General features: G+C 37.5%; 1 protein-coding gene across 5 annotated transcripts in view; it reads right to left on the reverse strand.

Moving 5' to 3' along the window:
- Positions 1-277: 277 nt before the first annotated feature.
- The window catches only part of ZNF461 (zinc finger protein 461), a 52,333-nt gene continuing 33,634 nt past the window's right edge, over positions 278-18,976 (reverse strand). For 2 of the 5 annotated variants that reach the window (XM_055310692.1, XM_055310691.1), the window contains exons 3-5: positions 18,761-18,887; positions 17,659-17,754; positions 907-2,499 (exon numbers count right to left, since the gene is read on the reverse strand). In XM_055310692.1, the coding sequence (XP_055166667.1) occupies positions 1,109-2,499; positions 17,659-17,754; positions 18,761-18,887 (1,614 nt within the window). In that variant the 3' untranslated portion in view covers positions 907-1,108. Of the gene's footprint in view, positions 2,500-17,658; positions 17,755-18,760; positions 18,909-18,976 lie in introns of all 5 variants that reach the window. The other 3 variants (XM_055310694.1, XM_055310693.1, XM_055310695.1) reach the window with 3 other exon arrangements.

Genomic DNA, 18,976 nt, shown 5'->3' on the forward strand with positions numbered 1-18,976 from the left:
ATGATTACTCCATTTTATCCAAAGAATTAAAAAAAAATTAATCCCTGGAAGAATACAAAAGAATTGACAGCTATTGTTGACCTCATGTAGGTAAAGCAGGTGGCTATAGAACCAGATATTATGGAAGCTTTACTTTTTACTGTTTGATAACTTTTGAACTTCGTAGCATGTGCTTTTATTACCTAAAACATTTTTTTAAATTAAAAAGTCAACGTAACATAAAAACATACATACACTCTCATGGCTGGTAATCTAATCAATGGAAATAAAAGAAGGACAAGGTAGAATGTTTATTATATGATCATTTGTGATGAAAAATAGAAATGACTGAATATCTACAGTAGGGAATGGCTTAAAATACAGACATATATCCCATATTAGAAAATCCTAAAGCTTTAAAAACAGTGAGCTAGAAATATTCTGAAGCTTTAAAAATAATGAATTAGATCCATATATAGTCACCTGGGAAAATGTCCACAATTATTCAAATGCAAAAAAAAATTGCTATGCCACTACAGGTGGTATGACCTTCCACACATATACAATAAACACTTCATATTTGCAGGTATGTTTGAGCAGGAAGGAGCAACACACACATATTGGCGATCTCAAGGATTTGTGTGAGGGGAAGAAATTGTTTTCATTTTATTTCTGCCATGTTTTACTGGTTTCATTAAAAACACTTTCATAAAATTTATTTTCAATACTGGTTATTATAATTCAGAAACTGCACTGAAACCAGAGCAATTTCAGTTTTTTACCTGTTAAATACTTTTCCATTTTCCTGCTTGAAGGTTTTTTTTTTTTTTCAAGAATTACTGAAATAGGGCAGTCCCTGTGGCGCAGCGGTTTAGTGCCGCCTGCAGCCTGGGGTGTGATCCTGGAGACCTGGGATCGAGTCCCACGTCGGGCTCCCTGCATGGAGCCTGCTTCTCCCTCTGCCTGTGTCTCTGCCTCTCTCTCTCTCTCTGTCTCTATGAATAAATAAATAAAAATCTTTAAAAAAAAAAGAATTACTGAAATAAATCAATACTAATGAAATTCAGTATTTTACCAACTTTTACCTTGAAGGAAAAAAAAAAGAAAACCTATATTTCTAAAAATAATCTCATGATGTCAGACTTGGGTGAGCAGAGAGGAAAGGAAGCCTTACTGGCACCTTAACAGTATGAAGTGCCTTATGTAGATTAAACTGCAAGCCATGATTAAAGGCCTTTCCACACTCATAAGGTTTCTTCCCAGAATGAATTCTCTGATGGTGTGAGAAGCTTGAATGATAGCTAAAGGCCTTCCCACATTCTTTACATTCATAGGGCTTCTCACCAGTATGTATTCTCTGATGTTGAATAAGGTGTGAATGAAGTCTAAAGGCCTTACCACATTTCAGACATTCATGAGGTTTCTCACCAGTGTGAATTCTCTGATGTCTTTTGAGGTGTGAGCACTGTCTAAACGTCTTCCCACATTCCTTGCACTCATAGGGTTTCTCACCAGTATGAATCCTCCGATGTAGAGTAAGTTGTAAGCCATCACAAAAGGCCTTTCCACATTCACTACATTCATAAGGTTTTTTGCCAGAATGAATTTTCTGATGGTGAGAGAAGCTTGAGTGATAGCTAAAAGTCTTTCCACATTCTCTACATTCATAGGGTTTCTCACCAGTATGAATTCTCTGATGTATAGTAAGGTGTGAGCGATGCCTGAAAGTCTTTCCACATTCTTTACATTCATAGGGTTTCTCACCTGTATGAAGTCGTTGATGTTCAGTAAGCTGAAAGCCACGAATAAAAGCCTTCCCACACTGCTTACATTCGTAAGGTTTTTCACCAGTATGAAGTCTCTGATGTTGAGTAAGCTGTGATCGCTGCCTAAAGGCCTTCCCACATTCCTTACATTCATAGGGTTTTTCACCAGTGTGAATTCTCTGATGCAGAATAAGTTCTGAGCCATAATTAAAGGCCTTTCCACATTCTTTACATTCATAGCGTTTTTCACCATTGTGGATTCTCAGGTGTTGTTTAAGTTGTGAACAATGAATAAAAGCCCTCCAACATTCCTTATATTCACTGCACTTGCTACTATCTTGAGTTTTCTGTTTAGTAAGATACGATGTATTAACAGTTTCTGCACATTCCTTACATTCAGAACATTTTTCTTTAGAATGAGTTCTTTTGTGATGACTAAAAAATAAATGGTAACTGAAGTTTTTCCTACATTCTTTACATTCAAAGATTTTTTCTCTATTATAAAATTCCTGAGTGAGTAAAGTATTTTGGTTAAATATAGGCAAGTGTTTGTGGTTGATAACAAACTGCCTGAAATAGTCCTCCTGTTCCTGTTGTGTCTCAAACTGACTACTGCGTTCCCAGATATCTCTGAAAATGGACTTCTCAGGATTATGACTTTTAAATTGTTCCATGATAGTCCATCGGGATGGTTCTGTCTCATAAATGTCTCTTTTTGGAGATAACTTCTTGGCCTCATACCTGGACACCAAGTCTGAAAGATAAGAAACACATTTTAATTGCTAGCTTTGTGTTACAAAAGAAATAAAAAATCTATGGTAGAAAAGAGAGGTAACTGAAAAACAATTCACATAAGAAATGAAAAGCTTGGAGAGCTCTTAAATACCATCATGCAACTAAATGAAAAAAAAGGGTATGAACACAGATAAATGAGAGTTCATAGGACAAAGTGAAGGAGTTAACAAGTCAATAGTTCTGAAACTTTTTTTTTTTTTTTTAATTTTTATTTATTTACGATAGTCACACAGAGACAGAGCTAGAGAGAGAGGCAGAGACATAGGCAGAGGGAGAAGCAGGCTCCATGCACCGGGAGCCCGACGTGGGATTCGATCCCGGGTCTCCAGGATCGCGCCCTGGGCTAAAGGCAGGCGCCAAACCGCTGCGCCACCCAGGGATCCCAGTTCTGAAACTTTTAAAAAAAGATTTTATTTTTAAGCCATCTCTACACCCAAAATGGGACTCAAACCCACAACCCCAAGACCAAGAGTCACGCACACCACTGACTGAGCCAGCCAGGTGCACCAATGGTTCTGACATTTTGATCTCAGAGTTTGTTGCAATTATGGGTGTTTAGGAAACATTCTAGATAAAATGAAACAGTATCTACCAGAGTCAGTTTTAAAATGAGATCAACTGGGCAGCCCCAGTGGTGCAGCGGTTTAGCGCCGCCTGCAGCCTGGAGTGTGATCCTGGAGACCCGGGATTGAGCCCCACGTTGGGCTTCCTGTATGGAACCTGCTTCTCCCTCTGCCTGTGTCTCTGCCTCTCTCTCTCTCTGTTTCTATGAATAAACAAAATCTTAAAAAAAAATGGGATCAACTGAATCAGAATGTACAAGAGTATATGTTTAACACTTTACACCAAGCCAAAAGATTTTTATATGGAGACTGCTAATTGCTCCCAAATGTATATTGTATATTGATTGAACCTATGGTTTTTAATTGAGAAAAGGGCTGCCCAATATAAACACTGCATTTCTTTTGCAGAAGAATATGCAATATAACTGGATTCTGCCTTAAAATATGTGTATTACATAGTAGTTTCTGAAATGTTAAAAGCCCATGCCCTATATCCTTTATTCTTCCATTTCCTCAGACTGCAATGTGGATGTGGTATCATGTCACATTATGGTTTTGCAGAGAAGAGCTTCCAATCCAGCTTGGACTTTAATACAAGAGAAAATTAATCTGCTATATCATTTAAGCCATTATTGAGTCTCTGTCACATGCAACCAAACCTATAACCAAACTAAAGTAGCTTCCATTGAACTGAAATGTAAAAATCCAATTCTTTATCATGAGAACACATGGCCCTCTTTTTACTTATATGACCTCATTTTGAGTCTATTCCATTTTATTCATGTGCTACAACAACACTAACCTCCTTTCAACAATTAGGATATCCCAAAGTCTTTCTTGGAGCTTTTCAGAGGCTGTTTCAGAAGAAAAAGCTTAAGACTGATAGCTGTATAAAGCATTCTACTCTAACACATCCCCCCCCCCCCCATTTTCCTAATGATCAGCCTTTGGGTTGTTTTCAATTGTTGGCTATTATGATTAGTACTGCTATGATTTCTTTAGGTGGAAATAGGACTTTCTGCTAAATATATACATTTAGGAATGAAACTGTTGTATTATGGGATATGCATTTGTTCAGAGTTGACAGTATCCAATAGTTTCATTTTCTTATCACACTGTAAAAGAGTTCCAGTTCCTCACATCCTTACCAACACTTGTTAATGTCTATCTTACATTCAGGCATACTGGCAGATATGTTATGATATTCTACTGTGGTTTAATTTGCAATTTCCCTGATGACAAGTGAGGCTAAGCATTTTTCATATGTTTATTAGCCAACTGGATATCTTCTTTAATAAACTGCCAACTCAGATATTTTGTCCAATTTAACTAATTTTGTGTGTGTGGATAAATTCATATAAAATCTGCCAGTTTAACCATTTTGAAGTGTATAATTCAGTAACTTTGAATACATCCACAATGTTGTGCTACCATCAGATCACTAATTCCAGAACATTCTCATCATGCCAAAAAGAAATCCCACATCCACAGTCATTTCCTCTTCCCTTCTTACTCCCAGCCCCTAGGCAACCACTAGTCTGCTTTGTGTCTCTATGAATTTGTTCTTTCTGGAAATTTCATACAAATGGAATCATACAATATGTAACCTTTTGTGTCTTTTTTCATTCACTACAATGTTTTCAAGGATCAACCATGTTGTAAAATGTATTAGTACTTCATTCCTTTTTCAATGGCTGAGTAATATTCAATTGTACAGAATAACATTTATTGTTTATCCATTTCATCAAGTGATGAATTCATTTCATTCAAGCATCATTTGGGTAGTTTCTGGGCTATATTGTTCTTTGTAGTAATTCTTAATATATTCTGAATATAACCAACATATTTGCAAATCTCTTCTCACACTCTGGGGCTGGCGCTTTTACTCTCTCACAATAGTATGTTTTGATGAATAGAAGTTTTTAATTTTAAGGCAGTCTAATCCCAAGGTCATGAGAATATACTCATATTGTTTTCTTGAAGCTTTTACTATTTTGCTTTTCATATTTAGACCTATAATCTACCCAGATTAGATTTTATGATGTGAGATAGGACTCAAGATACCTAGCTTCTGATGTAGTTATGTACCACTATTGATTGAAAAGACCATCCTCTGCCTTTCTCTGTAATTCATTCCAAAAATATTTCAACTCCCATACCCGTTAAAACATTTCTAGCTAAATAACAAAATCACTTTGCCAGAATCAGCGCTCTAGTGCTCATCATCACTCTACTTGACTCATTAGCAGCATTTGACACAAATGACCAGTCCCTTTGCTTCCTATATACCATATTCTCCTGATTATCCTACCTTTCTACTTTTTTCTTTCTTTCTTTCTTTCTTTCTCTTTCTTTCTTTCTTTCTTTCTTTCTTTCTTTCTTTCTTTCTTTCTTTCTTTCTTTATTTTTATTTATTTATGATAGTCACAGAGGGAGAGAGAGAGAGGCAGAGACACAGGCAGAGGGAGAAGCAGGCTCCATGCACCGGGAGCCCGACGTGGGACTCGATCCCGGGTCTCTAGGATCGCGCCCTGGGCCAAAGGCAGGCGCCAAACCGCTGCGCCACCCAGGGATCCCCTTTTCTACTTTTTTCTTTTTAAATATTTTATTCATTCACTCATGAGAGACAGAGAGAGAGATGTAGAGACATAGTCAGAGGGGGAAGCAGGCTCTCCACAGGAAGCCTGATGAGCAACTCGATCCTGGGACTCCAGGATCATGCCCTGAGCCGAAGGCTCAACCACTGAGCCAACCCACGCATCCCCCTACCTTTTTACTTGTACTCAGTTCCCCTTAATGCATCCTCTTCTACTACCTGACCTCCATATACTGGAATGTTGTGGAACCCAGGCTCTGGCTAGCCGTCAATATCTACTCTTTCCTATAACAGTTCTGACTTAAATTCCAGTCATAAACTCCTAAGTCCTAAATTGATAATTCTGACTTTATTTTAAATTGTGGCAAAATATACATAACATAAAATTTACCATCTTAACCATTTTAAGTGTATAATTCAGTAGTGTTAGGAATGTTCACATTGTTGCACAATCTGCATAACTTTTTCAACTGAAATTCTGCACTCATTAATAACTGCCCCCCCCATTTCTTCCTCCCCTAGTTCCTGATATCCACCATTCTACTTCTATTTGACACACACCACATTTTCCTTATCCCCTCACCTGATGATGGGAGACCTAGGATGCTTCCAAACTTTGGCTCTTGCACATGATGCTGCTAAGAACATGGGGTGCAAATATCTTTTGAAGTTGCTGTTTTCAATTATTTTGGGTATATATCCAGAAGTAGAATTGCTAAATCATATGATAATTCTCTTTTTAACTTTTTGAGGAACCATCATATTGTTTCCCACAATGGTGGCATTTACACTCCTACCAACACAAAGGTTCCAAATTCTCCACATCTTCACCAATATTTGTCATTAAAAAAAAGGGGGGGATCCCTGGGTGGCACAGCGGTTTGGCGCCTGCCTTTGGCCCAGGGCGCGATTCTGGAGACCCCGGATCGAATCCCACATCGGGCTCCCGGTGCATGGAGCCTGCTTCTCCCTCTGCCTATGTCTCTGCCTCTCTCTCTCTCTCTCTCTCTCTCTCTCTCTGTGTGTGTGTGTGTGTAACTATCATAAAATAAATAAAAATTAAAAAAAATTTTTAAAAAAATAAAAATAAAAATAAAATTTTATTTATTTATTTATTTATTTATTTATTTATTTGTTTATTTATTTGAGAGAGACAGAGCATGCACACATAAGGGGAGCAGTAGAGGGAGGGGGAGCAGCAGAGGGAGAGGGAGAAGCAGGCTTCATGCTGAGCCCAGTGTGGGGCTCAATCCCAGGACCCTGGGATCATGACCTGAGGTGAAGGCAGATGCCTAACTGACTGAGCCACCCAGGTGCTCCTTGGTTTTTTATAGTAACCATCCTAATGGATGTGAAGTGATATTTCATTGTGGTTTTGATTTGCATTTCCCTAACGGCTAGTAATGTTAAGCATCTTCTTATGTGTTTACTGGCCACTTGTATATCTTCTTTGGAGAAATGTCTATTAAAATCCTTTTCCCTTTTTAAATTGAGTTGCTTGGTTTCTTTGATGTTGAGTTTTAAGATTTCTTTCTTTCTTCCTTTTTAAAGATTCCATTTATTTATTCATGAGAGACAAACAGAGAGAGGTAGAGGGAGAAGCAGGCTCCATGCAGGGACCCCTATGTGGGACTCGATCCCAGGACCCCAGGGTCATGCCCGGAGCCGAAGGCAGACGCTCAACCACTAAGCCACACAGGAGTCCCCTGTAAGATTTCTTTGTATGTCCTGGATATTAACCCCTTGTCAGATATGATTTATAAATGTTTTCTCCATTCAAGATGTTGCCTTTTTACTTTATTGATTGTATTCTTTTATGTATATACTTTTAGCTTTTATCTTGTATTCAATACAAATCTAATAAAAATCTCTACAGTATTGCTTAAGGAACTTAAAAAATATATTCAAAAATATATTTGGAAGAACAAACATTTAAGAACAGCCAAAATACTACTGAAGAAGATCAAAGTTAGATAATTCATCCTGCCTATGATAAAGACATCATAAAGACTTAAAAATTAAGAAAATGTGGTATTCAGACAGGCACTGAGCCATGGAAGGACAAGAAGCAGACCCACATAGGAAGCATTAGAGATCAGTGATGAAAGACTAATTTAATAAATGATATTAGAACAACTAGCTACAGCTATAAAAAATCACTCAGGTTCCCTACCATATATTATAAATACATAAACACTAGGTGTATTAAAGACCTACAAGTTAAAGGAAAAGTTGTAAAGCTTATGGGAAAAAATGTGCATATATATTAAGAGCATACCTAAAGGTAGAATGGATTTCTCAAACAAGACACAAACTGGCTAACTAGAAAAAAGATAACCTAAAAGAAAAATTGGCAAAATATATGTTTAGGCATTTCACAGAAGAGGAAACAACTAACAATCATGCAAAGATGCTCAAACTCATTAGGAATTAAGGACATTCAAATTAAAATATAATGAGATATCATTTCATACTCATTAGATTGGTAAAACTTAAAATATCTAAGAATTTTACTCATTGTTAAGATGTTGAACCAAAATTATTAAACATTGCAGTGGTAATGTAAATTAGTACCAACACGCAGGAAAACAATTTGGTATAACATAAAGTGGAGGATAAACATGTTCTATGATCCAGCAATTTCAATAGTAAAGCATACAGGTAGCTTGCATTGCATTGGTAACATACCAATTCCTAAATAATTCACCAGATAGACTCCTCAGATTAAATAAAACATCCCATTCTCTTTGGAATACATTGTGTCAGGATCCAGCAAGATCAGTGGTACTAGATCATCCAAGATGATCCCAATGGTCAAGTTGTATGCCTGCCAGAAATCAGCTGTGTTTATTCCCTTCCCTGTTTATACCAAGAGATGAAATGAATATGAAACCTGGTTGTTTCACTAAACTGTTTTGGAAAGATCACATAATGGCAATCATTTAAGAAAAGGAAAAAAAATGCTACAAGAAAAAGACTGGTGGTGGTGACATAAAAATGAAGTACTCCACACACACAGTCTTTATGATCTTCCCCTTCTTTAAAGAAATCAAAGCAAAAATCACAGAAAATGAACATTCCAAAGTTCATTTTATTTTTATTTAAAAAATATTTATTTTAGAAAGAGTGTGCGAGTGCACAAGTGGAGGGAGGAGCAGAAGGAGATGGAGAGGAAGAGAATCTCAAGCAGACTCTGTGCTGAACACAGGGCCTGATGAGGGGCCTGACCTCACAACCCGGAGGTGATGACCTGAGCCAAAACCAAGAGTCGACACTTAACCAACTGAGCCACCCAAGGACCCCTAAAGTTCATTTTTAAAGGAAAATTTAAAATCTCAATAACAAAGATTGTGTAGAATCCCTCTTCCCAGCTTCTATCCTAGATAAAACCAAAAACCCTCAAAATTACCTTTCATACAACAGTAACTTTGAAAGCTGGAAGAAGGTTGATTTGGACTCTGTGGACTTGAGGAACTACCACATGGTGAGTTCCCTGGGTTTTCTTTTCTTGCCTGTTATTTTATTGTTTAAATTCACTATAATTAATATAGAATGCTAAATTAGTTTTACGTATACAATATAGTGATTCAACAATACTATACATTATTCAGTGCTCATCACATTTAAGGGTACTCTTAATCTCCTTCACCTATTTCACCCATTGCCCCAGCCACCTCTGGTAACCATCAGTTTGTTCTCTATATTTAAGAATGTTTTTTGTTTCATTCCTTACACAAATAAAATCATATATTTGTTTTTCTCTGACTACTTTCACTTAGCATTATACCTTCTAGATTCATCCATGTTGTTACAAATGGCAAGATTTCATTCTTTTTTATGGCTGAATAATATTCCATTATATATATATATATTAATATATGTATACATATATATCACATCTTCATCCATTCATCTATTGATGGGCACTTGCATGCTTCCATATCCATGCTATTGTAAATAATGCTGCTATAAAAATGCTGCATATATCTATCCAAATTAGTACTTCCACATTCTTTCTGTAAATACCCAGTAGTGGAATTACTGGATTACATGGTAATTCTATTTCTAGCTTTCTGAGGAAACTTCATACTGTTTTCCACAGTGGCTGCACCAGTATGCTTTCCAACCAAACATGCATGAGAGTTGAGAGTTCCTTTGTCTCCATGTCCTTGCTAACACTTTTATTATTTATTGTGCCTTTGATTTAGCCATTCTGACAGGAAAGATGTAATAGATACCTCATTGTGGTTTTAATTTGCATTTCTCTGATGATCTGTGATGTTGCACATCTTTTCATGTGTCTGTTGGCATCTATATGTCTTCTTTGGAGAAATGTCTGTTCATGTCTTCTGTCCAATTTTTAATTGGATTATTTGTATTTTGGGTGTTGAATTGTATCAGTTCTTTATATATTTTGGATACTAGCCTTTATCAGGAATGTCATTTGCAAATGTCTTCTCCCATTTGGTAGATTGTCTTTTAGTTTTGTTGATTATTTCCTTTGCTGTGTAGAAGTGTTTTACTTTACTGTAGTTCCAATAGTTTATTTTATTTTTACTTTTGTTTCCCGTTTCTCAGGAGACATATCTAGAAAAATATTGGTACAGCCAATGTCAAGGAAATTATTACCTATGCTCTCTTTTAGGATTTTCATGGTTTCAGGTCTCACTTTGCAGGCTTTAATCCATTTTGAGTTTATTTTTGTGTATGGGGTAAGAAAGTGGTCCAGTTTCATTCTTTTGCATATGGCTGTGCAGTTTCCCCAACATTAGTTGTTGAAGAGACTATCTTTTTCCCATTGGATATTCTTCCCTCCTTTGTCCGAGATTAATTGACCATATAAATCATGGGTTTATTTCTGAGTTTTCTATTCTTCTCCATTGAACTATGTGTCTAATTTTATGCCAGTACCTACTGTTTTAATTACTACAGCTTAGTAGTGTATCTTGAAATCAGCTATTGTTTCTTCAGATAAATTTTCTGCCCTTCTCTCTCTCTCTTCTCTTTCTGGGATCCCTATAATGTGAATATTATTGTGCTTGATGGTGTTGCTGTGTTCCCTTAAACTATTTTCATTTATTATTTTTTTCTCCTGTTCAGCTTAATCGGTTTCCATTATTCTGTCCTCCATGTCACTGATCCATTCTTCTACTTTCTCTAGTCCTCTACTTATTCCATGTAATGTTTCTTAAATTTCAGTTGAATTCTTCATCTCAGATTCATTCATTTTTATACCTCTTTGTTGAGGGTTTCACTGAGGTCCTCCACTCTTTTCACAATTTTAGTTAGTATTTTTATGACCATTACTTTAAATTCTCTATCAGTTGTATTACTTATCTCCGTTTCACTTAGGTCTGTCATTGTCATTCTGTCCTACTCTTTCATCTGGGACACATTCCTGTCTCCTCCTTTTATCTAACTCTCTGTGTCTATTTCTATGTGTTAGGAAAGTCAGCCATGCCTCTTGCTCATGAAAGTGGTGGCAACGTGAAAAAGAGGTCCTCTACTACCCTGCAGTGAAGTGTCCTCCATTCACTAGAACTTGGCACTTCAGTGTCTCCTATGTATGTTGCATGTGCCCTACTGTTGTGGCTGAGCTGCATTTGCCTCCACTCTAGTCATCTGAAAATTTCTCTTTGTCTGTTGTGAGCTGAGTTTAGTCCCTGTGTTGTTACTGAGCCAGTATGAGGCTGCTTTAGGCTTAAGTTGGGCCAAAGCAAGTGCTTGCCAGAGATGCAGTAGCACTGAACTTCAGGGTGCTCTCCTTGTGTTTTGTCTGAAAAGCTGTCATGATGAACAGGGCCTGCAGTCAGAGCAGATGTCTGCCCCCAGCCCACTGCTAAAGCCTCAGACTGATGTGGTTATCTTCCTCTGTCCACATGGCAGGATACTTTGGAGTGGTGCTGGCCCCTGTTGGAAATGTCTGCACACAGTCATACTTGTGGTACTACTTTGGAGAACTTCTGCCAGGCCAAGTTGGAGAAGTGAGGTCCAAAGGAGAAGAAAGGGGAAGGCGTGTGGTGTTAGCAAGGTTTGCACTGGTCTGCAGTGGGAGAGAACCTGTAGCCACTCTGAAGAACTGCTGAAGGAGGGTCCATAGGAGAGCATGGGGACAGGGTATGCTGTTAGCAAGCTAGACTGTTTTGGCAGTCTTCGAGTCATTTTCTGGGTTATTCACGTTGATGTGTTATCTAGGTGTATCTAAGGGATGAGATAAGCTTAGGATACTCTTACTCCACCATCTTTCCAGAAAGTTTTCCCCTGGGTTTTCTTTTTATTTCTTATATACTCCCATAATGGGCACTGGACAGCAGGCCTGCAACCTGGAACCATTTAGAGGTGCACACACACAAGCCAAGAGAAATCTACTCTCTCCAGCCAAAAGACCAGGATCAGGGAAGCCCAACAGACTTAGTGGGATCCCCAGCACCTGCTCCACAACCTAGACCATAGCAACAGTTTCATCAGCCAGCTGCAGTTGGAGCAAGAATTCTGTAACTGATGTATCAGTAGCTGCAGCAAGAGGAAATCTTTTGATGTTCAAGCCCCCAGTTCACAACCAGAGCACTGGCTGACAGATCAATTCACCCAGAAAGGAACCATTATAGAGTCTTGCATCTCCCTGACCTCTGCCCAGTGGCATAAGGAAATCCATGCCCAGTGCCTTCTGATCTCAGTGAAGCTAAATGTATCTCAATGACTTCTGCCTCCCTCATCCCACAGAAGATAGCATAGCTACACTGGGGATCCACAGAAGCTTTCTGTCCTTGCAGAAAACCTATCAGAGATTGAGCAGGACTTCTAGCAGTACTAGAGATATAAAGCATATCAGAAGAGCATTGAAAGGGCTCTGAAAACTAAGCTTCCATTAGAACCAAGACTTATTTTTTTTTAAATTTTTATTTATTTATGATAGTCACATAGAATGAGAGAGAGAGAGGCAGAGACACAGGCAGAGGGAGAAGCAGGCTCCATGCACCGGGAGCCCGATGTGGGATTCGATCCCGGGTCTCCAGGATCGCGCCCTGGGCCAAAGGCAGGCGCTAAACCGCTGCACCACCCAGGGATCCCAGAACCAAGACTTATTAAAGTACACCAGATCTACATGCTAAAACAAACAGCATGACTCCCTACTAAAATCGATTTAAATAGAATCAAAACTCTCTTCACATAAAAATGAAAATGTTGAGGATACAACAAATCACTTGTCATACCAAGAGTAGGGGAAACCAATATCTAAAGGAGAAAAGACAATCAACTAAGACCAATACCAAGGTCTAGCTGACAAGGCTTTTAAAGTAGTCTTTATAAAAATTGACAATTACAAACTCTTTAAACAAATAAAAAATCAGAATATTTCTTTAAAAAAAAAAGACTTTATTTATTCATGAGAGACAGAGAAAGGGGCAGAGACACAGGCAGATGGAGAAGCAGGCTCCATGTAGGGGAGTTCTGGGACTCTAGGATCACACCCTGGGCCAAAGGGAGGCGCTCAACCACTGAGCCACCCAGGCGTCCCACAAAAACAATATTTCGTAAAAAAATACTACTTATCAAAAAGAAGGAAATGAATTGAAAAAATATAATGGCTGTTATAAAAGACACGCTAAATAGTAGCCAGAGTAGACATAACAGAAGCTGGAAATCAATGAACTTAAAGACAGAATTTATGTAATCTGAAAAACAAAGATAAGAAGGCTTAAAGAAAAAAATAGTCTCATTCCTTGTGGGACAATAACAAAAGATCCAACATTCATATTATCCAATTCCCAGAAGGATAGGAAAAAGACTGTGGGGCTGAAAAAAGTATTCAAAGAAGTAACAGTTGAACTTCCAAAATTGCATACAAGACAAATCTATAAATTCAAGCAACTTAGCAAATAACTATTAAGAAAAATCCAAAAACAAACAAAACAAAACAAAGACACCCATTTCTAAAAACTAGACAAAGAAAAACATTTTTAAATAGAAACATACATTATATATTGATGATAAACACCAATTCAAAAGACTGGATTTCTCATTTGAAACTATGGAGACCAAAATGAAACAGCACAACAGTTTTCAAGTTCTAAAAGAAAAGAACTGTGAACTTCAAATTCTATACCCATTCAAACTATTCTGATTTTTAAAAGATTTACTTACTTATTTTAGAGAAGGAGAGAGTACGTGGGGTGGGGGAGAGGCAGAGGGAGAGGGAGAGAAAAACTCAAGCAGACTCTGAGCTGAGCTTGGAGCTTGATGTGGGGCTCAATCTCACAACCCCAAGATTAATCTGAGCTGAAACCAAGAGTCAAACAGTCAACTGACTGCACCACCCAGCCACTCCTCCATTGAACCTGTTCTTAAGGAATGAAGCAGAAATAAAGGACAAAGGAAAACTAAGAGAATTTATTGTTGCACACATGCCCTTAAAGCATGGGTAAAGGAAGCTCGCCCCACACAAAGAAAATAACAGAAGAAGGCTTAGACCTTCAGATAGGAAAGAATAATAGAATGAACAAAATAGAAGAAAACATACGATGCTATCTTTTACACCATGAGTTTCTTTAGTCCTATTTAATGGTAAAGCAAAAATTTTAACACTATCTCTTGTAGTGATCTTCGATGTATGTAGAAGAAATACTTAAAACAAATATACCAAAAAAGTGGGGAGAGTAAAGCGATCTAAATGGATGTAAAGTTTCTACATTTTACTTGAAGTGGTAAAAAATAAAAACCAGCAGGCTGTGATAAGTATGTATATATATGCTAATACTTAGAGCAAACAATAAAAATAAAAATACAAAAGCAACGTATTAAAAAACATAAATCAAAATGGCACTCTAATAATGTTTAAGTAACCCACAGGTAGGCAAGAAAAAACAAACAGAAGAACAAGAAACAGAAGAAAATAACAAAATGGCACATTGAAGCCTTAACATATCACTAATTTTTTTCAGTAATTATTTTAGAGGTAAATGGTCTAAATCACAATTAAAAGACAGACATTGGCACAATGGACAAATAACATGGTCCAACATGGTGACTATAAAAATCTCATTTCAAACACGACATAGAGGGTTTAAAGCAGGAGTGGAAAAATACATAGCATGTACACATTAATCAAAAGAGCAGAAATTGGGCAGCCCTGGTGGTGCAGCGGTTTAGCGCCGCCTGCAGCCCAGAGCGTGATCCTGGAGACCCTGGATCGAGTCCCACGTCAGGCTGTCTGTATGATGCCTGCTTCCCCCTCTGCCTGTGTCTCTGCCTCTCTCTCTCTCTCTGTCTCTATGAATGAATGAATGAATGAATGAATGAATAAATAAATATCTTTAAAAAAAGAGCAGAAATTTAAAAAAGAAAGTAGAAATAGCTATATTAATATCAGATAAAATAAACTTCAGAATAAAGAAAACTAATAACCACCATTGACAGAACTTCAAAATACATAAGCAAAAACTGGGATAGCTACAAGGAGAAAGAAACAAAGCACTTTTATACCTGGGGATTCAAATACCTTACCTTCAGCAACTGATAGAACTACCAGACAGAAAATCAGCAAGGACATAGAAGAACTGAACAAGACTATCAATAATAGGATGTAATCAACATTTATGGAACATGTCACCCAACAACAGCAGAATACACAATGTTTTCAAGCATACAATGAACATTCCCCAAGACAGACCGCATTCTAAGTCATGAAGCAAATCTTAAATATAGAAGAATCAAAATCAAAAAAATGAAAAATGAAAAAGAAATAAAAGAATCAAAATTACAGTGTATGATGTATAGTAAAGAATTTAGGCTTGCCCAAAGAGAGATCTGGCTTTGTCTTCATCTCCAGGGAGAAAATCTCCACAAATAATGTCTTTGTTTAGGACCACAACTAACAATGGGATTTATGATATAGACTTTGAGCCACATGGTACCAATTCTCCTCCAGAAAGACAGGAATCCAAAGGTGTCAGCTTCACCTCCTGAGAAGCTGGAAACTAAAGGCCAACCACATGGGCAAGCCAACCCAGAGCCCAACTTTTGTTCTGGACACCAAGATTCAGGTTAGTTTGGCAATACTACATGCATATAGTTACACACAGTTGATAGGAAAAATTAGCACTGTTCATGACTCCACTGGGTGAGTCCAACTGGAAGCTCCATGTCTGGAAACCTTCTGGGGTCTGCCCATGTGTTTCTTCCCTTGGCTGATTTTAATCTGTATCCTTTTACTATAATAAACTATAACCGTAAGGATGACAGCTTTCAGTAAGCTCTATGAGTCCTTTAGTGAATTATCTAAGGATGTTCTTGGGAACCTCTGAAACTGCTATTGGGTAAAAAATAAGAGAAGACTGTGGACTGTTCCCTCTTTTACATGGGCCATAATGGAATCAAATTATAAATCAGGGATCCCTGGGTGGCGCAGCGGTTTGGCGCCTGCCTTTGGCCCAGGGCGCGATCCTGGAGACCCTGGATCGAATCCCACATCGGGCTCCCGGTGCATGGAGCCTGCTTCTCCCTCTGCCTGTGTCTCTGCCTCTCTCTCTCTCTCTGTGTGACTATCATAAATAAATAAAAATTAAAAAAAAAAAAAATTATAAATCAATAAAAGAAAGGCAATAGGAAAATCCCTAGACATCTCCAAATAACACACTTCTAAATAATTCATGGGTGAAAGAGAAAGTCTCAACAAGAAAAAATTTGTAAGGATTATGAGGACATGTATATATCCTTTATATATATGGATATATATAATGAATTATAAGGATAATAAGAAACCGCATAGAACTTTACATTCATAACCCCGAAAACTTAGAAGAAATGGACCCAACTCCTTGAAAATCTGAAACTACCAAAACTCAGCCAATATGAAATAGGTCATCTGAGTAGTCTGGCAACTATTTATACTACACCATTAGAACATATGTTCTTGATCTACTACTATAACACTTAAAAAAGGGTATTCCTGGGATCCCTGGGTGGCGCAGTGGTTTAGCGCCTGCCTTTGGCCCAGGGCGCGATCCTGGAGACCCGGGATCGAATCCCACGTCGGGCTCCCTGTGCATGGAGCCTGCTTCTCCCTCTGCCTGTGTCTCTGCCTCTCTCTCTCATTCTGTGTGACTATCGTAAATAAAAAAAAAAAAAAAAAAAAAAAAAAAAAAGGGTATTCCTGTCAGCTAGTAAAGAACCTTGTGGGAATTTTTTTAAAGATTAATAAACACTCTTTTCATTGTGTCCTTTGATGAATTGAAGATTTTAAGTTTAGTGTACTCCCATTTGTCTATTTTTGCTTTGGTTACCTGTACCTTATATCTGAGAAATCACTGCCAAATCTAATGTCCTGATACTTTTTCCCTGTTTTCTTCTAGTTTTAGGTCTTAAATTTAGTTCTTTAATCTGTTTTGAGTTAATTTTTGTATATGGTGTAAGTAAGGATCCAACTTTATTCTTTTACATATGGATATCCAGTTTTCCCTACACCATTTGTTAAGGATACAGTACTTTGCCCCACTGAATGGTCTTGGAACCCTTATCTAAAATCATTTGGTCATATATCTGAGGGTTTAATTCCAGACTTTCTATTCTATTCCACTTTTTTTCTTAAGATTTTATTTATTTATTTAGAGAGAGAAAGAGTATGCAAGTGAGGGGAAGGGCAGAGGGAGAGAAAGAGAGAAAGAATCTCAATCAGATGTCATGCTGAGCATGGAGCTCCATATGGGGCTTGATCTCACAACCCTGAGATCATGACCTGAGCTGAAATCAAGAGTCAGACATTTAACTGATTGAGTCATTTAGGCGCCTTTATTCTATTCCTCTAATCTATATGTCTGTCTTTATGTTTGATTATATAGTGTAATTAGTTTTGAAATTAGGTTTTCCCTCATTTGTCTAAAATAGCCTTACTGTTCAACATTCTGACCAATTGGCCTACTCCTTGAAATAGCTTCCTGCTTCCTGATCATTACTCACTCACCTGTGCACCATCCTCCTGTCACTTCCCTCTCAACCATCCAGGGCTCCTTCCCTTGCTCTAATGAAGAGATCACAGCCGGCTTAGATATAGAAAGTCCTGGTTGTAAGAAAAGAAATGGAGACAAGTGGAAATCAAAGTACCCAAATGCTGTGATTCAGAATTGATAAAATAATAAACTATAGCACAAAATGGTATTTGCTAAAAACTAAAGAATAAAAAAAAGTAAACACTCATATTCAGGTAAATTCATGATAAAAAAACAAAGCAAATAAATAGGTCATAAAATACTATTTAAATTAGATAAGTTTTCTGTCCCTACTTTGCTATAAGGAAAAAACAACTTCCTGAGTATACTTATTTCAGATATTTTTCAATGTTAAATGAAAAGTTCTTAGAATGTAACTCTCAAATTGTTTAAAACAGCACATTTGTTATAGGAAATAGAATAGTGTTCATTTGAGCACTAAATAGTAAGTGATATTTCTTGATCCAGGTCATCATTACATTGGGAAAGCTAAAAAGTTTCACACCCAGGATCCACGTGTTTAGTTTGAACCTACACTAGTGCACCTGCAGGTTTAGCAGAGTACAAATGAAACAAAAGATAAAGTGGTTTCTTTCATCATTAACTAATTGATAACTTAAAAATTAGCATTAGTATTAAATAATTAAGTTATTAAGCATAAGCTTTCATGGCAGGGAATTCCAATTCTGTTCTTTAATCTTCAAGGAAGAACATCAATGATAAGGACCAGAGGTGGGCAGCCCTGGTGGCTCAGTGTTAGCACTGCCTTCAGCCCAGGGTGTGATCCTGGAGACCCGGGGTCGAGTCCCACATCAGGCTCCCTGTATGGAGCCTGCTTCTCCCTCTGCCTGTGTCTCTCATGAATAAATAAATAAAATCTTAAAAAAAAAAAAAAAAAAAGGACCAGAGGAAGGAATATGGATAGGGAAAATGAAAATGCACCCCCATCTAGGTGTGCTCATTTCTACACAAAGAAAAACTCATCTAGTTATTTGAAAGACAGCCCTAAAATTCATGGTAAAGAAAGCAGAAATTCAAAGAAACAGATTCCACACTATACGAGGCAGATAACTTTACCCAGTGAAACCAAGTTGCTATAGTTCTCCAGCATCACATCTTTGTACAAATTCCTCTGCGTAGGGTTCAAGCATTCCCATTCTTCCTGAGAGACATCTATAGCCACATCTTTGAACATCACCAACCCCTAAAATGATAAATCACAGTACTATTTTTGAAATTATAAGAACATTTTTCAAAAGGAAGAAGAGGTGCTAAAAGAAAGCATGCAGGAAA

This window comes from Nyctereutes procyonoides, unplaced genomic scaffold (assembly GCF_905146905.1).
Source record: "Nyctereutes procyonoides isolate TBG_1078 unplaced genomic scaffold, NYPRO_anot_genome, whole genome shotgun sequence".
In the NCBI taxonomy this organism is placed as follows: domain Eukaryota; kingdom Metazoa; phylum Chordata; class Mammalia; order Carnivora; family Canidae; genus Nyctereutes; species Nyctereutes procyonoides.